The 25,269-nt window shown below is 46.5% G+C and overlaps 1 protein-coding gene across 1 annotated transcript; it reads left to right on the top strand.

Annotated features, from left to right (window-relative positions):
• Positions 1-1,691: 1,691 nt before the first annotated feature.
• Positions 1,692-24,713, top strand: LOC119401393 (lipase 3). The gene is made up of 9 exons (XM_037668150.2): positions 1,692-1,835; positions 6,926-7,133; positions 8,468-8,582; positions 15,307-15,457; positions 16,596-16,691; positions 17,521-17,673; positions 20,644-20,715; positions 20,860-20,928; positions 24,441-24,713. Exons 1-9 carry the CDS (start codon positions 1,692-1,694, stop codon positions 24,690-24,692), a joined length of 1,260 nt encoding a protein of 419 aa, XP_037524078.1. The 3' UTR covers positions 24,693-24,713.
• Positions 24,714-25,269: the final 556 nt, after the last annotated feature.

Genomic DNA, 25,269 nt, shown 5'->3' with positions numbered 1-25,269 from the left:
TGCCTTCGCGGCATGTGCCCTGCCCACGTTCATTTCTTACTCTATATTTCGACTGATGTCCTCAACACCGGTTTTTTCCCTGACTCACTCTGCTCTTTCCTTGTCTCTTAAGGCTACACCCACGCCCCGCCATAGTGGTCTAGTGGTTATGGCGCTCGACAGCTGACCCGAAAGTCGCGGGATCGAATCCCGGCCGCGGCGGCTGCATTTTCGATGGGGGCGAAAACGTTTGAGGCCCGTGTACTTAGATTTAGGTGCACGCTAAAGAACCCCAGGTGGTCGAAACTTCCGGAGCCCTAGACTACGGTGTCTCTCATAATCATATCGTGGTTTTGGGACGTTAAACCCCAGATATTATTATTATTAAGGTTACACCCATAATTTTACAGCAAGAGCTGTTATAAAATCACAACGGCAGTGGGGTAGTTGTCCGCCGCCGCCGGTGTTCGTAACCACTATCGCGCGAAATAAAAAATAATTTTAAATGAGAAAAAAAAACTTGGATCTGATGGGATTTCAACCCCGACCCTCTGCGTGGCAGTCGAGTAGTTTACCACTAACCCATGGTGGTTTTTTTTTTTAATTTATTGTCACAGAACCACGCTGGTGCTTGAAACTCCTTGCAAAAAGACCCTATAGAGGCGTCATGCGGGGCAAGGATTCTCGTTAACATGTATGAGTAATATACTGTGGCAGAAGAGTAAAATAACAAACAGGCGTCATACAATGTTAATTGCGCAACGAATGTGTGGTTTAAAGCTTCCCACCCACTACAAAGTGCTAACCATAATTCTTCATCGTAATCAGGCACATGAAGCATCAACGAAGTGCACATAATTCATTCTAAAAAAAACAGGGCGTGCAAACACGGACACAAGAAAGAAGTCAGGACACCACAAACGCCGACTAACAACTGAAGAGACGCACAACGGCGGAAAAGAAAGAAGGCACGAAAACGTATCTGCGCATGCCCATGCAATAGGCGAACCTATCAATCCGGCACGCGTAGGGGTCTACGCGATGCACATAATGCCTTACAGATGTGTAGCGGACACTTCGCTTAGCCGCAGAAAGACGAATAATAGCGTGGTAAGTTCTTCTCTACTTCACAAAAATTATTTTCTGTGGTGCAGTGGATACCTTGCATATGTACTTGTGCTAGTTTTCCCAAGAGAGTTTGCAAAGGGCACTAGAAAGGCCGCTCTTCCAGCTTTCGCGGTGATTGTGCTGCGCGCTCCGCGCAGGCCTGGAGTTTTTTTCTTTCCTTGGCTCTCTGCGACGTCCTCAGTGTAAGTTGAACCCTCTTCGTAAGCACCTGGTTTCTGTCCCGCAGGTAAGTACGGGTAAAATTCAGCTCTTATATGCCCTCTAATTACAACATTTTAGTTTAAAACTACGAATAATCACCCATATGCTTTCCTTGGCTTTATTAGGTTGTGTGCAACAAAGAAACTGGCTCTTCAATTTCGTTTATTGCAAGATAGCTGACATTGAAACACGCTCTCTCGTCTCGCGCGCGACGCAGCTGTCCTCACATCATCACGAGCATCGACGGCCGAAGCGTGCATGCGACCACGTGACCTCGACGCTGCTGTGTAATTGAGTGTCCACGTGGGTATTCGCTAGGAAAGAGCGCGGCGCGGAGAACACGCCAAGTACGAAAACACACCTGAACGCGCGCCCGGTCGGTCATGGCCCCAGCACGCCGGCTTTCGCGTTTCGTACCGGTGATGGCCTCGCTCGTGGCACTTGGCGGAGGCCGGGAAAGCGTTGACAGGCTGGCGCCGAAGACATCACGGCTCTACACCGGCAAAGATCCTGACATCACCGACATTGTAAGCATCGTGACGAGTTGGATGTCATACATCTGAACAAGCGGAAAGCAGCGATCACACGGGGAAGAGACTGGTAAACATGACGGTCGCTAGAGCTACGTGTGTCTTCCCTGTGTAGTTGTTTCTTTGCTCTTGTTAAGATGTACAAGTTCACTTTCCACCAACTAGTCCAAATTTCTGCGTTGGATATCGCGAGCGCATATCTTAGCATGACCCTTCTCCACGCTTTGGGGTTTGAATGAGCGGTGGAAAGTGACCAGTGTTTACCCGGCATTCTCTATTTACTCGCATAGTACCAATATTGGTTATGACTCGCCGTGGTGGTCTACTGGTTATAGTGCCCGATTGCTGACTCGAAGGTCACGGGTTCGAACCCCGGCTGCGGGGGCCGAATTTCGATGGAGGCGAAATTCTACAGGCCCGTGTGCTTAGGTTTAGGTGCACGATCTGGTCTCACCATCTAATTTATCTGTACATTTTCGAAAGCGTGAATGCACGCCGAAATTCTTAATCATATCGTGGTTCCGGGACGTCAAACCCCTATTATTATTATTGGAAATTCAGTTAGTAGTAGTGGTGTGATGATGGTGATGCAAGTAGTCAGTGGTAGATGTAGTAACAAGAGAACTGCGCCAGCAAGTTTCCTAAACGAAATGTCGTAGATGCGGAACAAAGGAGCGTTAAAGAAACGGGGCAGAAACGAGAGACACACAGGACAGGCGCTCAACTTCATTTGAGGTTTATTGAAGCAACACGAAAATTTATTAATGTAACCAGCAAGGGCGATCACATTCGCGATACAGCAACCCGATAACAAAACTGCCGAGACCTCACCGTGAACTGTTAGTAGTAGTAGTTCATGTAGTACTACTACTAAGCTACTATTACTGTAGCAGTAGTAGTTGTAGTAGCGGTAATTAAACCAACAAACAGTAGTAGTAGTAGTATGGTAGCAGCAGCAGTAGTATAAGTAATAAAAGCTGTCGTCTTAGCACTTAAAAACATTAAGGATAGTAGTAGTAGTACTAGTAGTAGTGGTGGTAGTACCTAAACAATAGTAGTAATAGTAGCTGCAGTTGTAGAATTTTAGTAGTGTTAAGTTCAGAAAACGATGGAGACTGTCTAAAAAAAAGAACATACGTACCAGACCTAAAAAAAAAAAGACACCATAGTTTCGTGGTGAACATCGACGAGATGTATCAGTACTTGCTATGCAGCGAGGTACAATGTCTGCATAAAAAGCCCAACATAAAGCACCCGCAGACGGAAGCGCAAGTGTGCAGCTGTTCACACACAGACACAAAAATAACTCGCGTTGACTGAACGGAATGCAGCGAAAAAAATTTGCGGAGCTTCCACTAAGTCGCTCAAGGCTGGGTCACAACAGAGCTCCTGGGAACCTAGCTGTTCCTTGCGTGGCTATAGGCTTTTACCCTCCCACCTCTCTTTTTCTCACGCCTTACTATACTGTACTATACTGTACTATACTATACTACACTGTACTATACTATACTTTACTGTACTGTACTATACTATACTATACTATACTATACTATACTATACTATACTATACTATACTATACTATACTATACTATACATGGCTATGCTTGATTTCGCCAATAAATGTTTTTCGCCAAGAATTTCTCTCTTTTTCTATCTTTCTTTCTCTCTCGTTTTCTCTCTTTCCCTCTGTGCTCATTCTCGCACCCATCAGTTACTGCACTGCACCGCACGCCGGAGAAATGGATGCACGTGTTTTGCGAGCGAAGCAGAAGACCACAATGGTAAAGCGCGAATGTTTCTTGTTTGTGAACATTGTTGCTGACGCGCGAGCATTGTTTATGACGTCTGAACATTGCTTTTGTGAATGGACGTTTTCGCGCTTAAATTTTGTGCTTTTTATGATAATTTACAAATTCGCGATGTAAATTATTACTTAAGAGAAGAGGAGTAGCCGGAGACATACCTATAGACACCAACCTCTTCTTAAACACATTTAATAATAAAAAAAGCAGCCATAGCATGCCTGTTCATGATGACGATGAATTCTTTTTTATCTACGACGCACGGCCTACCTCGAGCATAATAGTTCTGCTGCAAAAGAACATCTGAAGGCATATTTGTATTTCATAGTCGAAGCTTACTGTTTCAAATCAGCGGGAGAGCTTGCGGAGTTGGAGGAAGTGAACAGAGCATCCCATTTGTAAATTTTCGTAGTGATACGTTTACAGTTTCACTCGGTAATTTGGTCTCGTTTTTGTTGCTATTCTCTTCTCACCTGCATTGTTCCTTTGTAGCAGGCGAATTGTTATAAGTGCTAAAATTAATTAATTAATTAATTAATTTATTTATTTATTTATTTATTTATTTAATACTGCCAACTTGTTTTACAAGCCATAGGCAGCAGTGGATTGTACAAAAGAAAATGTTGAGCAATCTGTGAAAACAATTCGAAACAAATCTGTGAAATGACTCATTAACCTTGTAGAAATGCGTGGCTAAAGGGTGTATTGGCAATGTTATTTTACCTATACAAGTCTCCTTAATAATAATAATAATTATTCGTAACATTGCTATAGTAGTAGTAGTAGTAGTAGTAGTAGTAGTAGACAGGCCCGTAGCCAGGGGGGGAGGAGCTAGGGGCCAGCCACTTCCCCGAAATTTTGGTGAAGTAGGTGTTTTTACCAAAAATAAGTAATGAAAATAGGTGTTTTTTTGATATAGTCAAGGTTTTCAGCAAAAGCCGCCCCCCCCCCCAAAAAAAAAAAAAAATTCCTGGCTATGGGCCTGGTAGTAGATGTACCAAAAAAGGCAGAAGTTCAGGAGAAGATGGAACCTTGAAGCGATGAAAAATTCTTGAACACAGGGTGTCGGTGGAACCCCGAGCGACAACCCGTGCTCCAAGGATTTTTCGTAGCAGCAGTAGTAGTAACAACAATGACATCAGCCACAGCAGTAAGTATACTTTCATTGTTGCGGGATATAATGATAGAGGCCTAAAAAAAAGATGTTGATAGTTTTCTGGTATCGCTACATGGCACAACGCAAAGCTCAACCGCTGCGCTGTAAAAATTAAATCTAATTCCAGGCCTGTGCAATCTGAGTAAACAGTGGCGCTCGCAAGCAAGCGCCACCTCCTGGCGAACGCAGATTGAGTTCATTCTTCTTCTTCTTTCTTTCTTGTTTCTTTATGATTTCCTACATCTTATTCTGTTTTCTTGCTGGCACTTTGTTTCTTTATCTCTTTCTATGTTGTCCTCTCTCCTCATTTTCCTCCTCCTGACCCTTAAAGCAAAGTTAGGTGAACAGATGAGATTGCGCTGTGGTGTCTCATGTGCCTTCTTTTGTTCCTGTCTTTGGCCTGCGCTACCATCAATTATCATGCAACCATACATCATCATCATCATCATCATCATCATCATCATCATCATCATCATCATCATCATCATCATCATCAGCTTGTCTACGCCCACTGCAGGGCAAAGGCCTCTCCCATGTTCCGCCAATCAACCCGGTCCTGTGCTTTCTGCTGCCACGTTATACCTACAAACTTCTTAATCTCATCTACCCACCTAATTTTCTGTCTCCCCCTCACGCGTTTGCCATCTCTTGGAATCCAGTCAGTTACCCTTAATGACCACCGGTTATCCTGCCGACGTGCTACGTGCCCGGCCCATATCCATTTCTTCTTCTTGATTTCAACTATGATGTCCTTAACCCCCGTTTGTTCCCTGACCCACTCTGCTCTCTTCCTGTCTCTTAAGGTTACACCTATCATTTTCCTTTCCATCGCTCGCTGAGTCGTCCTCAATTTAATTTTAACCCTCTTTGTAAGTCTCCAGGTTTCTGCTCCGTAGGTAAGTACCGGTAATATGCAGCTGTTATATACCTTCCTCTTGAGGGATAGTGGTAGACTACCATTCATGATTTTATAATGTTTGCCGAATGAGCCCCATCTGATCCTTATTCTTCTAGTTATTTCACTCTCATGGTTCGGCTCCGCGGTTACTACCTGTCCTAAGTAGAACGTACACCTTTACAACTTCCAGTGTCTCGCCACCTATCGCAAAGCGCTGTTCTCTGCCAAGATTGTTCCACATTAGTTTTATGCATATTAATTTTCAGACCTACTCTTCTACTTTCCGTATCCAGTTCAGTAATCATGAGCTGTAATTCGTCTCCCTCGTTACTCATACCATACCAATAAGCCCAAATCGCCACCGTCATCGAGATTAAGAAGTTTGCGGCGATAACGTCGTCGCAGCAAGCGCAGGACCGGGTTGATTGGCGAAACGTGGTAGAGGCCTTTGCCCTGCAGTGGGCGCAGTCAGGCTGATGATGATGATGATGATGACTCGCTTTACCCTCTCTCCTCCTCCTTTCCTTGCTCCTCTCCCTCATATCACTCATCGTCACCCTCAATTTCCTTTCTGCACCGCTTGCTAGACTATACTGTGCATGCCTGTGCTGTTAGGAGCCTTAGATGCCTCATCAAACAAGATAAGCGGCCGTCGGCGGCGTGAATGTTCCGTATCGGCAGCGTAAACACGAGTGATGCAAAACATAATCGTCACGTTGTGACGTCACCAAATGACGTCATCAAGACGTCACAGATTGCCACTATTTGTGAGGTAGCGATTACGTCACTATAGCGTCATCATGACGTCGCATGATGAATTCACCACATGACATCATCGCTTGGTCAAAGGTGAGCCGATCACGGAGGCAGTGCAAATCCAGTTGAGGTGCCGAGCGCTGTGTCGTGTCCACTTCTCGTCTTCGTCTGTGTTTTCCGCGCTGTTAGTCACAATGAAGTGTCGAAAGCCTGCAACGCCTCCGATCCTGGGGGCAGTGCCAAACCACTTTAGGTGCAGAAAGCTTTCTGAGCGGGACGGGCATGATCAATGCATTGACTGAGAAGAAAAAGAACAATATTGCTTTCGCCGTCGAGTCGTCTTAGGCAAATGCATGTGAGTCCCCGTGAGTTCTCGTCACCCCCTTATCGATGAGCATCGTTTGTGTCCAGTATCGCTGAACGTGAACACAACGTAAAGCACCTATTGTTTAAATGCATTACCACCTCCTACAGGAGACTCTGGTGATGCGTAAGGGATACCCATTCGAACGTCACGGTGTGGTCACTGACGACGGCTACGTCATCGAGATGCACCGAATACCCTGGGGCAGGGCGGGCAAGCCCACTGGCTCGTCTTCAAAGAGGCAGCCCGTCCTGCTTATGAGCGGACTGCTCGGTGATTCCTCGAACTACGTGCTCGACTTTCCGGACCAATCACTTGGTAAGTTCGATATGAAAGTTCTATACTGGCAACGTATATCTCAAGATGACCAGGCAGGCAGGCAGGCGGTAGAATAGATAGATAGATAGATAGATAGATAGATAGATAGATAGATAGATAGATAGATAGATAGATAGATAGATAGATAGATAGATAGATAGATAGATAGATAGATAGATAGATAGATAGATAGATAGATAGATAGATAGATAGATAGATAGATAGATAGATAGATAGATAGATAGATAGATAGATAGATAGATAGATAGATAGATAGATAGATAGATAGATAGATAGATAGATAGATAGATAGATAGATAGATAGATAGATAGATAGATAGATAGATAGATAGATAGATAGATAGATAGATAGATCACGTGTTAGGTCAATGGTTCCAATATTTCCGAGTGGTTCACTCCTCGAAGCTGTTCAACTCTGCCAAGCGGAAACAACGCCAGGTTTCGACAGAGGAACATACCGAGCTTCGAATGAATGAAGGAAGAAAATTTTTTGAAGTCTCGTTTCTTTGTTTGACACAACCTTAATGAAAACCAGCAGATACTGATACCAAGGAAGGTATATGAGACGTGGATCGTACTGTTTTAAGTGTGGCGTAATAATTGTGATATATATGTGAAGAAAGTAAGTGAGTATAGCAGAAGTAAGTAGAAAGTGAGTATAAATGGGAAGAGAGTGGACGAAAGAACAGCTTGCCGCCAGCAGGGACTGAACCTGCATATAGATATGAAGAAAGTAAAGTGGACGAAGAGACAGCTTACCGCCGGCAGGGACTGAACGTGCGACCATCCGAAGGTCGCATGTTCGGTCCCTGCCGAGGGGTAAGCTGTCTCTTCGTCCACTTTAGTTTCTTCACATCTATATCACAATCATTACATTACAGTTAAAACAATACAATCAACGTCCTCTATTCCTTGCTTGGCTTCATTATCTGCTGGTTTTGATTAAGGTAGTGTCACACCGAGCTTCGGTAACGCAGCTTGGGGATTCGTACTAAAAAGAGTTGATCGAGAAACAGATCTATGCACTAACTAATAAAGGTAAATAGGCGCCACGAGGACCGCAACACAAAAGCACAGTGACCATTGGGGTCAAAAGGCGACGCAATCGTACACTTTCTCGACTGCCAACGACGTTGTGCAGTGCAGTTCGTGACGGCCCTCTCCCTCTTACCTGGAGCAGGGCGTCCAGTCGAGCTAAATGTGGTTGCTTTCCTTGCCTTTCGCTGAGCACTTCTGTCTGACACGCAGGGGACGATTTTGTAGTAATTGAAATCGTCCCTGAAATGTACCACTTTATACTCACTACGTCGCAGGGTTCGTACTGGCGGACCAACAGTACGATGTTTGGATTGGCAACGTGCGTGGAAACACTTACGGCAAGGACCACATAAAACTCAAGGTCCGCTCAAAGGCTTTCTGGAACTTCACGTGAGTCGCTCGGTCTAGTGCGTCATTCAGTCATAGATTACAACCATGCATGTTTGCTAGTTCGTCTCGCAGGAACTTAGTGAAGCAAGCTTTCAGGAAAGGCAACACTTATGGGCAAGTGCATATAAAACATCTAATGAAATAGTTCAGTGTGGAAATATTTCATGTAAATATAAATTGTGGTGTTTCTCTCACGCTCGTGGAACACCGTACGCAGTACACATCGTAGTGTAACGGACACGTGGGCATTTATTAGCACCTTTTAAACAACACCGAGAAACTAGAGTAACACGTCAAGTGACGCATTGAAATGTCAATACCACACACACGCACGCACGCGCGCACACACACACAAAGAGCGGGAGGGCTGTTCCTCGTGGGACCGCGTAACATCGCCGCCAGGGTGGTGCCACCACGGACACACAGCGCCATCCCTCGCACGGCGTTAACTACACTAACTACGCCGACATAGGCCTGTCCGGTGGTGAAGCCTGCTTGCAGGACACGCGTGCTCCACGAGGCATAATTTTACAAGGGGTGCGAGCACCCCCCAACAAAGTATGCGATAAATTTTTTATACGTGTGTATGCAGCTCGTGTAGCGCATGCCATCTTACGCCCGATATTCTGTCCTGTTTGGATACCGTAGACAAGTACGACAAAAACTAAAGAAATAGCGTGCCGCGAGTACTGCTAACTCATATCAACCGACACACGGGCGTCTCAGCTAATGGCACAAAAAAGTTGCCAGAAAGCTTAACGTTGTATACCTGTCGAATCGTGTCTTTGCACATTGTGATTATATATATATATTGACATGTCTCGCTTGAAGACAACGACGATGAAGTGCGCGCGCGACACACTGGCGCTTTCTAAAGTATTCTAACATGTTATAAAACCACTCACTTCTTGGCCAATCCCCCGCAGTGGGTGTGAGCCATAGTTGAAGGCAAACAAGAACAAGAACAAGAACACTGGCGCTGTGGCACGAGCGTGATTCTGCTGTCGAACGTTAGCCATTCGTGACTCCAACGCCTCAGCTGCGCTTTTTAATGTGTTCATGTTTCCTTGCATAAAATAAATCGTCGTACAGCCAAAAGTGGCTGTACAGACGTAACAGTTGGCGACGAGGAAGACTCTGGACTCACCGGCACTTCACCGACGTCAAGGAACGGAACGAGATGGCGACGCCTGACTTTGGTCGGCTACACGAATTCAGCGGCAGCTCCGGCTCCTGGAGATCCTGGTATGGGAGGCTACAGTTCTTCTTCGAGGCTAACGACATTACGGACGCTTCCAAGAAACGTGCTCATCTGCTAACGTTATGCGGGGAACAGACTTACGACGTCGTCTGCGCCCTCGTTCAACCCAAGCAGCCCAACCAAGTGAGCTACGATGACATAGTCGAGATGCTCAAGGCGCACTTTGATCCACAGCCATCTGAGGTCCTCTGCAGGGCACGCTTCTAACGTCGTGACCAACGGCATGACGAAACGGTCAGTGATTACGTAACAGCGCTCAAGAAGCTAGCAGCAGATTGCAATTTCGGAACAAGCGTAGACGCTGCGGCGAATCCAACAATGCTGCCTCTTGATGTAATGCTGCGTGATCGTTTCGTTTGCGGTCTTCGGAACGAGCAGGTCCAGCAACGGCTGTTCGCAGAAAAGGACTTGACATTCAAGAGAGCCTTTGACATTGCACTGCGAGCTGAAAACGCCGTCGAAGACCAGAAAAACGTGAAAACGGAATTCAAAGAGATTCACGAAGCCGGCACAAGTATCGGCAAGACAGAACATCAACGTCACTCGAGTGCCTCTGCCCAAAAGAAGAAACAACACTGTTGGCGTTGTGACGCGCAGCATAGTCCGGACACTTGCAAGTTTCAGACAGCTTCCTGCAACTACTGCAAGAAACGCGGACACATTGAAAAGGCCTGCCTGAAAAAGCGGAAAGAGGCAAGAACAAACAATAACAACAACATCGAATGTCCTCGACAAGGAACTGCGAAAGTGGCCTCAGCACCAGTCACGACTCAACAGGATTCACCAGACGTGGCACTTTACAAGCTCAACACCTTAATCGACGCGTCCAGCACGCAGAAGGTCATGACTCAACTACGGATACATGGCAAGACCTTGGAGTTCGAAGTCGACTCGGGTGCAGCCTGCACACTCATCAGTGAGGCCACGTTCAAAGCTACGTGGACAGATGACCCACCACAGCTTCAAACGGACAACATTCTCCTACGCACATGGTCAGGCCAGTCCCTCCGAGTTCTCGGATGTGCAACGGTGGATGTAAAGCACAAGAAAAGGAACTTCACATTACCGCTTGTTGTCATCAAAGGAGCAGGTTGTAACCTCCTCGGACGAAACTGGTTTCCTCCTCTGGGTATACAGATCACGGGCATCAATGACGTATCAGACGACAAACTTGTTTTGAAACTTCTAGACAATTACCAGTCTGTGTTCGACGAGGACATCTCAGGACACGTCGGCCCTGCGGTACAACTTGTACTCGTGGAAGGAGCGAAACCAAAGTTCCTAAAAGCACGACCAGTTCCTTTCGCGCTGCGGTCAGCTGTAGAAGCTGAATTGGATCGACTGCAAAATCAAGGCATAATCGAGCCTGCGCAGCATTCGGATTGGGCAACGCCTCTCGTACTTGTTCGCAAGAAAAACGGCTCGTTGCGAATATGCGGCGACTACCGTTGCACAGTGAACCAGGTATCGAAGAAGGCAGACTACCCACTTCCAACAACAGAAGATGTCCTTAGCCACTTGAGGGGAGGCAAGGTATTCAGCACCCTGGATTTGGCACAAGCTTACCAGCAACCTCACGTAACGCCAGAGACAGCAGAGATATTGACCCTGAACACGCTGAAAGGGCTGTACAAGGTCAAACGATTGCCTTTCGGAATCTCTGCAGCTCCAGCCATTTTTCAACGCTTTATGGAGACTATGCTTTCTGGCATCACAGGCGTTTGCGCATACCTAGATGACGTGATCATCAGTGGAAAGGACGCCACGGAACACGCTGAGAGACTGGAAGAAGTTCTAAAGAGGCTGCGCATTTGCAACCTTCGCCTCGGCAAAAACAAGTGCTGCTTTGCAGTGCGAGAAGTTTCTTTTCTGGGACACCGAATTGACGAGACAGGGGTCCATACCAACGAAGAGAAAGTTCGAGCAATAACGGAGGCTCCAGCACCAAACTGCAAGCAAGCACTTCAATCATTCCTTGGAATGCTGGCTTTCTACGACAGGTTCTTGAAGAACAGGGCAACAATTGCCAGCTGTCTCTACCAGCTTCTTCAGAAGGACGCCACGTGGAGATGGGAGACCAAGCATCAAGAAGCATTCGATAAACTTAAGGGATTGCTTCTCAGTCAGACCGTACTGGCACACTACGACGAATAGAAGGAGCTTCTCGTCTCATGCGACGCTTCACCGTATGGCATAGGAGCTGTTTTGTCTGAACGTGATGACCAGAATAGGGAGGCGCCAATCGCTTTCGCATCTCGGACGCTAGGGACAGCGGAACGCAATTATGATCAGTTGGACAGAGAAGGCCTTGCCGTAGTGTTTGCTGCACACAAGTTCCACAAGTATATTGCGGGAAGAAAGGTGACTTTCGTCACGGATCATCAACCGCTTCTCGGCATACTGGGTCCAGGGAAGCCAACGGCTCAAGTCCTCTCACCACGGATGACCAGATGGTGCATCAAGTTGTCGGCGTATGACTACAACATCGTCTACAGGCATGGCAAGAACCATCAAAACGCGGACGCGTCGAGCCGATTGCCACTACCAGAACGTCTCGATGAACCCTGGCCACCAGGCGACGTACTATTGTTCGAAGCTTTGTCGAGACCTCCGTTCACTGCTACAGAGATAGCACGTCTGACACAAGAAGACAGCATCCTGCAGAGGTTGTACAAGGCAGTGCAGGATGGCACAGTGGAGAAACTCACTGGAGATGAGTTCGCTCCTTACCGACGACGAGCGACCGCACTAGCCTTTCATCGCGAGTGCCTGCCACTTGGATCACGGGTGATCATACCGAGCTCAGCACGATCCCACGTTCTGGCACTTCTGCACGCTGGTCACCGAGGCATGGTAGCCATGAAGAAGTGCGCAAGGAGCTACGTATGGTGGCCCGGAATCGACAAGGTTATCGAGGAAACGGTGCGACAGTGCCGTGAATGCCTTTCAACGCAGAAGAGCCCACCCAAAGCTCCTATTCCCTCCTGGGACCGTCCCAAGAAACCATGGCACACGGTGCACGTTGACTTCGCGGGGCCACTACTCGGGCGCACCTACTTGGTTGTTATGGATGCACACACAAAGTGGGTGGAAGTCCGGCACGTGACGCAAGCAACATCCGCGGTTGTCATCGATGTGCTACGAAGCATCTTTGCTACGTTTGGCATTCCCCGAAAGGTCGTCTCCGACAACGGAAAAGCCTTATTTCCAACGAGATAAGGCAGTTCTATACGGCAAATGGCATACAGGCTACAACATCACCAGCTTACCATCCTGCCACAAACGGCCAGGCAGAACGCTATGTGGCAGAGCTGAAAAGAGCACTCCTGAAGAATACAGACAGGTCCATACAGTGTCGACTTGCAAGATTCCTGTATAGGCAGCACACGACCATCCACACTGCTACAGGAATGTCACCTGCGAAAGCAATGTTTGGACGAGAGCTTCTATGTCCTCTCGATCTTCTCAAACGGGAGACGGATATACCAATTCCTGAGAGTCAGGAGACATTGAAGAAATCCCGTCGTTTCGCAGTAGGAGAGAAAGTGCTCATCCGACAGTTTTTGAAAAAGCCAGATTGGATTGAAGGCGAAATACTGCGCCGCGTCGGACCACGATCCTGGCTTGTAAAAAGCGACCACGGAAAGGTTCGGCGTCACCTCAACCACATGAGAAAAACGAGCCAGACCGGACACACAATCCAATCACCGACAGATTGGAGCGTAGCAGATTATTTCTCGGACACAACGTCAGAAGAGACGCCGTCGAGTTCTGTTGATCAACGGCCTGACTCGCTCAACATGCAAGACAAGACTCCCTCGCAACCGTCGACCTCGACGTCACAAGCAGGAACCACCCGGCAACTGCGACCACCAGAGGTTAGGCGGCCTCCAGACCGCTATGGAGACTTCGTCTAAGGGGGGAAGAATTGACATGTCTCGCTTGAAGACAACGACGATGAAGTGCGCGCGCGACACACTGGCGCTGTGGCACGAGCGTGATTCTGCTGTCGAACGTTAGCCATTCGTGACTCTAACGCCTAAGCTGCGCTTTTTAATGTGTTCATGTTTCCTTGCATAAAATAAATCGTCGTACAGCCAAAAGTGGCTGTACAGACGTAACATATACATAAAAATCACAGCATATCCACGGAGTGAATGATGATGAGTGGGCGAAGCTGCGGAGGTTCATCGGTAAACCGTGAATCTCCCGTGAATTCTGCCCAGTACATCATCACCGACGTGAGATCGGGCGCGTTTATACTAAAGGTTCGATGAGTTATGACGACTTGCAGCTCACTTTAATTTTACATGTACGCTGTGAATTTTTATTGTTTAGAAAACCATTGCTTTAGAAAACATCTGGCGTCTTTCGTTAAGCAGCTGGCGTCTTTTCTTTTTGCTTTAGAAACATCTGGCGTTCTTTCGTTTTGCTTTTACAAAACATCTGGCGTCTTTCGTTGGTTTATTTCATCAATCAACGGCGTTTTGAACAAAATTTTTATTGTTTAATCACGCACAGGAGAAATCTCACCAGGCACTACCTTGGAGGTAAACAATGGCTGCTAATGGGAATGAGAGACAGAAGAAGTCGGCTTTTAGTTAACACTTACACTTCTACTTCTACTAACGTTTCCTACTGGCACATGCCAATGGCTGCTAATGGGGAATGAGAGACAGAAGAATTCGGCTTTTAGTTAACGCGCACGCTGCGAATTTTTTATTGTTCAACAACGCACAGGAAAAATCTCCCACCGGCACCACCTTGGAGGTCAAAGCGTAAGACTTGTTACGGACTACGACTACTACTACTACTACGACGACGACGACGACGACGACTACGAGGGACGAACGGGTGCCGCCTTAAGGAGCTTCGCCCCTAAAAAAGCCTGGCTGCCTTGTTTTAACTGTGTAAGGTGGGGGCGAGAAATGCAATGACAAACGTTGATGCGGTGATACTGAGACAAAATTGCTTTGCCCTGGGTAGTATTGGTATTTTTTTTGGCCCGCCGTGTAGTTTAGGAGAACTTTAATGAGACGCATTAAACAATTGCATGTGGTAAAAAAATGACCCGGTGCCTTTCATTACGGCGTGGCCTCATATTCATATTGCGGTGAAAGCACATAAAACCTATTTTCTTCTCTTTTTCGTTATGAGTATTTGATAGACTCTATCTGGTAAGGCAACAATGCTTCATGATGAAGTGCATCGCGATGTTCTAGAGGAAAGGTAGAGAACGGCGAAGCGACAACATTGCGTAGTTTGCAGAAGCTTTACCAACGCCTAATAAGTGGTTAGCATCGCAATCAATAACTGCAGTGTTCATTTGTTCGTTCGTTAGGCACGCTGTTCCCAATAATATCCGTTCTAATTCCACTATGAAGTGTAGACAGTCCCTTCACAGAAGTACTTGAAGGTGTTCAACGACTCGCCTTTGACGAGCACATGTGCACGCGCGCACAGCTTTCACGAATACTCCGTGCTGGACCTGCCAGCGCAGATTGACTACGTGCTTCGAGCCACGGAGAGGCAGGATATTCCTTACGTGGGCGTCTCACAAGGCACGCTCATTCTGTTCACCATGCTCTCCGAGAGGCCTGAGTACAACCGAAAGGTGAGTGATGAGTACGCTAGTATTACTTGAGTACCAAGTCGGGTTACTCACGCGTACCTTAGCAGGCAAGGATTGCGAAAGCTCATCAGCGAATTGATTAACAAATGAATCATTGAATTAAATTTGAATGAAAGAAATTTCGCTGTTATAACAGCAAATAGCCAAGATTAGTCAGAATTAGCCAACAGTTGCCAATATTAACTATCACATAGCCGTCAAGAGTCAACATCAGATGCAGCTGGTAATATGTTAGCAAATACGGTAGTTTTTCATAAAATACGTGTCATGATAAGGCGTACATAACACAGACACACGAGAAGGTAAGCACACAACACAAAGGCCGACTCTCCTCTGAACAGATGCACTGGGACGGAAAGGAATCTAGACCCAAAAAGTGAGTATCGCCGCAAGGGTGGAGCAATAAATGCGATAGCAACAAATAGGAGTGTTATACGAAGTAAGGCACGCAGCTGACTCCTTTAGCATCCGACTTGACGTAGCCCAACAAAACGATGGCGTGAAAAAACGCGGCCGCTGCAGTGAGCGAAACGATCTTCGTGCTGTCTATCGTTTCAACGAAAAGTGAGCAGTGAGGACACAACACGTACTACAAAGGTATGAGTCGTCTGCTGATCCCTGTCAAGGTGGTGTGTACGCGATCACGCCGGCCGCTCAAGGTACGCAGTTCCTGCCGGAGTCCCGAGGCCCCCGTCCCGGACCTTCCATGGGCCTTTCGCCTGAAGGAAGACAGCCGGCGCGTTTCCTCTCCGCTTGAGCCGCGGTCGTCGGCTGCCCTCGCGCGCTTTCACTCGCGCATAAAACGCACAACGCGCGGGGCTGTGTTATCGCCATTGGACTTTATGCGGAACATCACGGCGCCGGCACATATACGCCTAGAGTGTCCATATAATTGCTATTGCAATAAAACTTATCTGCGCGTGCTCAGGAATTGCAGCGCCACCTGTCAATCAAGTGCACACACGTGCGTGTGGTGGTGGTGGACGTTATCTTTCTTTATGACTACACTAAGAAACTGATGAGTATAGACCTTGTTATAATGGTATACACTAAACAAATTATTATAATAATAATGTTTCTAAGGCGCATAGGGCTTGGTGTCACGGTAATCTCTGCGCAGGTGAAGGCCTTTGCCGCGTTGGCTCCATTCAACAAGCTGTCCCACATGGACATCGCCGTGCTAACAGCGTTCACGCCGTACGTCGAAAAATACATGGTGGGCAGGGCACCCTTAACGCATTTGAGCCAAATTAGTGGTGAATAATAGATAACAAGTGATTGTCAGTCTTTCATTGGCATTGTCTTTACATTTCGCATTGCTCTCATATTAGCAAAATTCTGATCTTTAATTATCTTAGCTACGGTAACAGTTGTGCTTGTATTTCTTTAATTGTTTGTTGTGGACGCTTTTTAATTAGTCCTCAAAAGAAGGCCTCGCGCACGCGTTCCTACACTTCCAAATCTCTAGCATGCAGTAAAAAAATTTCCGTTACTCTTTTTCGTGAGTCCTGACTTCAGCTACCTTCAAACATGAAAAATTCTTGAATAGGGAGTGGGGGGGGGGGGGGGGCACTAGAGACAGGGACACACCCCTGTTCCTGCGACACGCAAAGGATTTTCGATCTCTTTAAGCACCCATCTTCTGAACTTGTGTGGATCTCTTCAAAGACACTCATTAACTCTCTTGTGAAAATCGTTATTCTCTTCTCGGAGAGTCGTGGGAGGCGCGACTCTTCAAAAGAGAGTTAAAGAGACAACCAAAACGAATTCAACGGCAATTAGGCCATGGAAAGCATAGGGTACAATAATAATTGTCTTTAACTGTACTGTAGTAATTATGACGTAAACTGAACTGAGTTAAAATGGACGGAAAAACTCTTTATCCGTCTCTTTAACCTCTAACCTTAAACTCTTTGACCCACAACCTCCGAATTACGCGTCCGAGGATGGGAAGCGTAATTCGACATCCGATCCTTTCAGTGAAGGCATTAAGACAGATTGGCTGGATGCAAAGAAAACGATGCTGTTCGCTCATCATTTTGCAGACGAATGGCCACGAAGCTTTCCTGAGGGAAGTGTTCCAGCGAGGCGCCTTCTACATGCCAATGGCAAGCACATTTTGCGCCCTACCCACGCGGGCGGTTTGTTCCTTGATCGCCGACAAAGTTGGCTACCTGGGAAGCAAGTATATGAATGAGGTGCGAGCGAGGACACATCTCACTGCTTATATACTCCGTTTTATGCATCAGGTGCAACGCGGTGGAAGCCATGCAAGAAGTTCGGTCAGCAAAATGTGCAAGTCCGGAGTCTCGCGCTGGGATTTCGTCGTTGTAAACGTGGCCTCCGCGATTGGCTCCGGCTGTGCGCTACCGGAACTAGTCGCGGAGACCGCGAAACGAAAATAAAGGGACGATAGGCGATCCACAGCAACCTATTGACAACCGTATAAATAAGTTTGTTTATTTCTAGCGCACGAAGCACCTTCGTTTATTACTCAGTCTAAAAACAAAACAGTCACATTACGGGTGGTAAAATCATTCAACAATTTCTTGCCGCGAACGCATTTACTACAAGAAGTATCGCTAGCTTCCATAACATTGCACCTGATGTATGAAACGGATAATTTTACGGATTAGTGTCGGCACGGTCATTGGGCGAGGGCGGTAGTGGTGGGGATATTACTACAGGCGGGCCCGGTTTAGCCTGGCGACAATTGCTCCGCCAGAGCGACCCTTTGCAGTATGTATCACCATACATCACTTAAACCTGTCTCTCGCAGAAAACGTAAACGAATAGCAACCACTTCCTTGCAAATCGTCCGCACACCTTTCGGAGGCACAGTCTCTTCACAGCATTTGATGGGGAAATCACCTTTTCTTTATTTTGTCCATATTGAACTGTAGTTTTGCCGTTTAGTGTATTTAACAACTAAACAAACAGTGCTACGGTAGGCGCATACGCATGAAAAGGGTTGGCACGGTGCATTCGACGTTTCATGGCCTTGGCAATTCATGTCGCGATATACAAGAATAAGAAACGCAACTTAAGAAAAATTCCTTTGTTGGGCCCGTTGGTTAATTCCGGAACAGATTTGAGCGCAAACGGACGAGACACAAGAAGTGTACACGAGCGCTCGTGTAGTCGCCTTTTCTTCTTGGGTGTCGTCCGTTTGCGCTCAAATGTATTCCATAAGAAAAGTTTGTTTAACAGGCCAAGGTGGCGGCGCCCATCTGTGTAATGTAAAATGATCCGCACAGTTGATACGTGAAATGGAGGTGATAAGGTATGTCTAGTCAAGCTGCTGTCTCCAACCTATGTAGGCGCTAACTGGTGCTAGCCCGATACTGAAAAGGGGAAGAAGTTGTCATTTGATTGGTGTTGTAGACAAATTTAGGCGAGTTTGCGACTATCTGTGCTGAAGTCGCCGTACGCACAAAATACACGTACAGCCGCTCTTCTTTTTAACCTGGACGCGCGAGCGTCGACCGCAGAGTCGATAAGCGCCGTATAACAGAGCACAGCGGCGCATCAACGAGAATACGCGCATGCGCGCGATGAGAAGTCATGTGCAGCTGTCTTCTGTTAGGCTGTCCCGGGGAACGTACACCTCGCTTCTTTTGGGAACCGTTATCGCCATCCTTTTTTTTTTCTTTTCTGAACGCTGCCATCAAGTTACAAGGAAAAGTTCACGTGGTCAAGCTTGAGATGGATGGTATGTAATATACACCTAGCGATTATATTACGTGCGTATCAGCTTTTTTTTTGTCTTTTTCCTGTGGTTCTCGCACCACTTTCCTGGGGCAAAAAGTTATCTGCCACTGGAAGCCTAAAACGGGACAAAAAAAAAAAAAAGGACAAGAAAGCAAGTGTGATTGAGTCCGTTTCGCATAACAGCCTGGTAGACGAAAGCGGCACCAGCCTGTTCACTGCGCGCATGCGCGTATTCTCGTTCATTTCGCCGCTGCGATCCGTTATACGGCGCTTATCGACTCGGCGGTCACCTCTCACGCGTTCACTGTAAAAAAAAATGGGCGGCTGTCCACACTGAAGTTGTATTCTACGCCCCTCTTCTTCAGTGGCACCAGTGGGGCTTGACTATTTATACCCTGCCAGGAATTTAGGGCCTGTAGAAAGCTACAGCTCTGTCAGAGTGGATAAAAATAAATTAGACAGAGCTTGTCGATGTCTTATGAAAGTGCTGCCTGGAACGCATACTATCGCAACACTACCAATAGTTCTCATTAATTTTGTATCTAACAAAGAAAAACGAGCCCTTAAAATTCTCCTGCTTTCGTTCATACCAAGAAGAAGGCCATATCATTTAAACATCAGCCTTATCTATTGGCCATCCATACATTGGCAACATATTGGGATAATTCAGTGATAATTCATCCAGATAACCCCGAGAATTTCAGCCTAGACTTCATGAAAATAGATACAACGCACATGCAGTATATCGTACTCTACGTAAGCTTCCTTCAAGCGCCTTGCTGGGCTATTTGGAATACTGAACTTTGGAATACTCAAGCTTCCTTCGGGATATCACAGTGCTACAATGGGTATAAAGAGATGCTGCTACGCAACAGCTTAGTACTGTTCTTTCGCGTGAGCAACAAGTGACTCTCTTGTTTCTCTTCCGAGGACTTCTGGTCGAGCACTTCCGGTTCAGGAATTTGTATTCAGAAAACTTGTTTTAAATATAAAGCTCGGGCGAAATCCATAGTCCTTGTTGTAGTTAAGAGTTTACTGCATGCATATGATATCAAAGTAGAAGTTTACTTAGGGAGCAATTAAATACCAGGATAACTAATGAAACTTAATTGAATGAGTTCATTGGAAGAGCAGACGCTTTTCTTGTGAGCAGCTGCGCATGTTGCAGCACACGGTGGAACAGATCTCAGCCACGCGCGCCTTTCTACGTGGCCTCTGGGATCCGCATCGGTAGCGCGCTGAACTCTGAGTCAATCCAAGTAATACACCCGGGCACACGAACTCCGACGTGCGAGCGCCACTACCTGACACCTGATTCAAGAATAAAGGTCCCCTCCATATTTTTTTATAAATATCAGAAATATGCGTCCGTTATTTCTGTCTGTCTGTCACACACCCCTGTAAGTGTCTGATTCGTTTGGTATAATAATAGTCACGATGACGTTTCACTTTTGCAGACGAGGCTTCCTGTCTACCTGCATTTCTTACCTGGGGGTACGTCCTCCAAGAACATCGTTCACTTCGCGCAGGTAGGGAGAATATAGCCAGCGATAGAAAAATAATTGAATTGAATCCTGAATGTCAAAGGTGTGTTGTATACTAGATTCATAAAAATAATTGATCACAGCAAGTCCGGCCATATAACACGTACTTTTTTTTGTTCCTTCCCACAGCTTGTAACTTCAGCGCGGCCTCAGAAGTTCGACTATGGGCCTCGAAGGAACATGGTTATTTATGGTCAGGTAAGAGGTACACGGGAAATATCAAAGTCAGGGATATTAAACATGCAGACATCAGCTTTAATATTATGTACTTGGGAAGGAGAATACAAGGATGGAGAGAGAAAAATAACGGAACGGAAAGTTCACTGTAGTCGAGTGAACCTTTAAAAGCGGCTGCATTTCCATCATAAAGGCTGATACACACAAGCATTCGCATTGTCCTGCCAAATAGGTCCCAAAACATTGCGTTATTGGTGCGAAAGCCTCAGATGCCTCATCAAACGCGAAAGTTTACCATCGCGGCGTCAACGCGAGTGATGCAAAAAATAATCACGCCATAACGTCACCACATGACGTCATCATGGCGTCACATGTCGCCAAAATTTGTGTCGTCTCTATGATGTCACACAATGATGACGTCATCAGACGACGTAATCGCTTGGTCCAATGTTGGTCGATCACAGAGGCAGTGCAGGTGAGTAGTGGGCCAGGTAAGCCCACTACGCACCACTGGTCCACTGAAAATGAAGGCAACAGTTAGCCCAACAAACGAGTATGTGCCACAGAAATCTGTGCGCCCTATCAGGAAATTATCATCATCGTAAACGCGTATGTGCAGCAGAAATTGGGTAAATTCCACTACACACAACTTCCACTAAAAAGGAAGAAGGCCACAGTTAGCCCAACAAATGGCGTGCGCGTTACCATAGCCACACCACTGTCACGCGATACTTTGTGGTTATAAAAGATGGTGGATATACTACCACCGCGAAGAGTGTTTAATAAAGAGCAGCGATACAACATATCTGAAAGACTTGCAAAACATAGAAGTGCGTCAGCCTGACGAAGGGAAGGCCACCGGCTTCGCTGTTTCATCGGTGTCCGAGAAGCGGAGCTGGTTTTTGTCTTAAAAGGAACGTAATTTATTGCTACATAAGGTACTTTTTCGTGCACTGATATAAAGATGAGAGAACCAGAAAATAATCCCGTTATAAAAAAGGAGCGCTATATAAATTGTCCGATTCTCCCTCGGTATGAATACATGAAATGTAATAATGTCGTCCAAGACCTGCTAGCGAGCCTGCCTCGATGTATCTGTATAGTGTCCGTTTCGAAAGAAAGAAAAACACTTCTTTGTCGACGGAAGCTTTATTTTGTTCTGAAAAAAAGAGGTCTGTGAGCGTACGGGGGAGGTATAATCACCTTCAGGGAACGCAGGTATGCGTGGATTTCTGAGAAATGAGAGCCCTCGAAAATAGAACATTTTTTTTTCTCTGAAGGGATCACCGCTACAGCACAACGCGATGTTCGCATAATGCGTTACTAAATCGCGCCAGCATGCAGTCCGGCGAAGTTTTAATGCTTCCCTTGCACAATATCAAGGTGTATTGCGATCCGCTCGTGGGTGGCGATACTATGTTCATGCGTTACAGCTAGGACATCTGCGTGGGTTTCACTGCCAAAAAGTGTATTTCACTGCCCAGAAAAAAAAGACAAAATAAAAGAAAACAAAAAACACTCGCTGCTTTTTTTTACTTTAATAAATTCACTTTGCACCATTTGACGAAGTTACTGAACATATTTTCTCCGAAACCATTACCATTTTTCATATCTCATGGTTTACTGCGCACGCAATTAATTTATGCGCGTTGATGTGTTTTGAAAAACAGCTCGAAGTGGGGTGGCCTTTTATTACGTTGAAGCAGTTTTCATTAAAATATGCAGCAGTTCTTAAACGTACATCTTTGAGTTTGAGTTTGAGTTTGAGTTTATTCAACCACGTGACAAGTACACGAAAATACACTGTATACGTGGTTTGGTGCGAAAGGAAAAAAGCTGCATTTCACAGCTTGACTGGCCTCTTCATCAGAAAAAATCTAAACTACAAATTTACAAAAATTACAAAAATCTTTCAATAGCTTACGAGAATTTGTCGCCAAAATGTGTGACGTCTTTATGACGTCACATTGACATCACGTGACGTGGCTTCACATGATGGCGTCATCACATGACATCGCAGCTTGGTCAGTGGTGGGCCAATCACGGAGGCAGGGTGAAACCATGTGAGGCGCCTCCGATCTTGGAGGCAACGCAAAACCTCGTTAAGTGCAGAAAGATTTTGGTGGGTGGCTGCGCAGGATCAATACATCAACGGAGAAGTCCTTCCAGTCGTCTTAGGTGAATGCATAAGGGATCCTGTGAGTTTTTCTATTGCGCCGAGATTTCAAGCAGATTTTGGCTTTCACTTCATTTTTATGCATGTACGGCCGTATAGGTACTGGCAGCAACGTTATAAAAAAAGGAGCACGGGTAGGCTTCTTAGTACGGGACTTGCGGATAGTCTCCTGGCCCATTATATTTAGCAAAGTAATGAATGGCGATAGTTGGTGCATGCTCATGTTGAAATGCGCTTAGTATGACAGTAGCTGTCATACTAAGTGGGCTTCAGCATGAAAGAGCCATTTTGTTTCCCGGCTCCGCGGCGCCATTCGAAAACAAAATGCGAGCAGTGCCTGTTCTTTCTATACCGCCCACACATATTCTCCCACGCTTCTTTATTCGCGTTTTCGCGAACGCAGAACGGAAGAACCCCATGAAGGTGCTTTGGTACCTGAGCACCAAATGGTAACCGTGATACCAAGTTATGAAAGGGACCATGTTATCGAGTGATGCGTATCAGTGAATCTGTCAAATACAAACGAAATATTTCTAATGCTCGGGTGAGCCATAGGGAAGGTTAAGGTGTCAAACACAAATTCAGAGCCCTTCTACAACTGTGAAGCGAGCGGCAGCGGCCGCACGTCGTTTTCGCGCCCATTCGCCCTTCTGTGCGCGTTGGTTCTTCCTCCGAGCGAACGACACGCGTCTGTTTCATAGCGAGTCCATACGGCAGCTGCGATAACAGAGCTAGCGCGATCTCTACTTCACGAGACGAAGGGACAAAACGATTGGTGGGGAAGTGTCGCCGCCGAGTATCGCGATACTTGTGAATGAGGCATTGGCGGTGGCGAGGGAGCGGTGGGCACCTGTCGCGAGAAGTGAGGGCGAGGGCAACCTGTGGCGAGGGGTGCTGCCGAATATTGTTGTTCTACCGGTCTTTTGTCTGCGAACGCGATCCTCCAGAACCTAGCCGTATGCATCTTCACTGTAAAACAGACATTCGAAAACAGGGTGAAAGCAGAAATAGGAAAGGCACTACACTCTCCTTCTGTTTTCCTGTCTCGCCACAGCACAGTGCAAAGTGTCGCTGACGTTACTATTTGCTATGAGCTCGCATGTTCCATGTCCATACAGCACACCCACCTTTAATCTATCAGTCCGCTAGAAGGGCAGGACAAGATTTCGTCACCTTAAGTATTACAAAGCTGAGCTGGTCGAAAGAAAATGAAGTGCGCGAACAAGCAGTCGTACTTGCGCCTATTATTGAAGGCGTTCCGATTCACCACTGCAGTGGTTAAATGACACTTGACGGGCACCTTTGTTGTGTTACATAGTTCTATTCTACCACTAAGCGAAGGGTGCACTCTTTGCAGAGGGTACCAGCCGAGTACCGGCTCAGCAATGTTCGAACGGACGTGGGCATTTTCTGGAGCCGAGGTGACCACGTGATTACCCCGCCGAACGTACAGGAGCTCATCCGGGAACTGGGGCCTCGCGTCAAGATGGATCACTTCATCAAGGACCCGTACTACACGCACGCGCACTTCCTGATATCACTGAACAACGCCGACGTGCTGTTCGGGCGACTGCTCGCCTTTCTGGAGAGATACAACACTGCTGATTAACGAATTTTTACGCTCATAAAGGCAACAGAAACAAACGTTAGTATTGGTGGATTCTTCATTCGTGTTACCACGACCATTTCAATTGAGAGACAAAAAAGACACAAGCTTTTGTAATCACTAGTCAGAACAGCAGGCACACCTGAGAAAGACACGAAATTACTGAGTACCAACGACACCAAACACCCCCCGAAAATTTTAAATTTTACATAGACATGCGCGCGCACACACACACATGCAAACACAAGCACAAACATACATAAATGATCCACCGTCCTGTCGTGTCTCCTTGTGGTCGTGTTTTTGGCGTAAAGTTGACTATTGATTCCATACAGAAAAGAGGGCTGGCGCACCTCGCCCTCCCATCGCCCCCTTCGCCCCTTCCAAAAGAAAAAATTACGCCCCTGGTTGTCGAGCTCTATAGGGCTTGCGGAGTCGTGTACTAGAGCGTGTACGAGTTACGGCGCTCAAAGAAATTCGTAATCGCGAGATTACGTTACAGAATTACAGGGTTTATTCAACCCCGTTGATTGCGTAACCGAAGGCGACCATGTCACGTTTTGCTCTGGTTTTCTCGGTG

Source organism: Rhipicephalus sanguineus, chromosome 8 (assembly GCF_013339695.2).
Source record: "Rhipicephalus sanguineus isolate Rsan-2018 chromosome 8, BIME_Rsan_1.4, whole genome shotgun sequence".
Lineage (NCBI taxonomy): Eukaryota > Metazoa > Arthropoda > Arachnida > Ixodida > Ixodidae > Rhipicephalus > Rhipicephalus sanguineus.
This window is presented reverse-complemented; position numbering and strand designations above follow the sequence as displayed.

Coding starts and splice junctions, on each gene's coding strand:
- LOC119401393 (XM_037668150.2), top strand. CDS start 1,692: ATGGCCCCAGCACGCCGGCTTTCGCGTTTCGTACCGGTGATGGCCTCG. Junction 1,836..6,925: donor ATCCTGACATCACCGACATT/GTAAGCATCGTG, acceptor CACCTCCTACAG/GAGACTCTGGTGATGCGTAA. Junction 20,716..20,859: donor ACATCGTTCACTTCGCGCAG/GTAGGGAGAATA, acceptor TCCTTCCCACAG/CTTGTAACTTCAGCGCGGCC.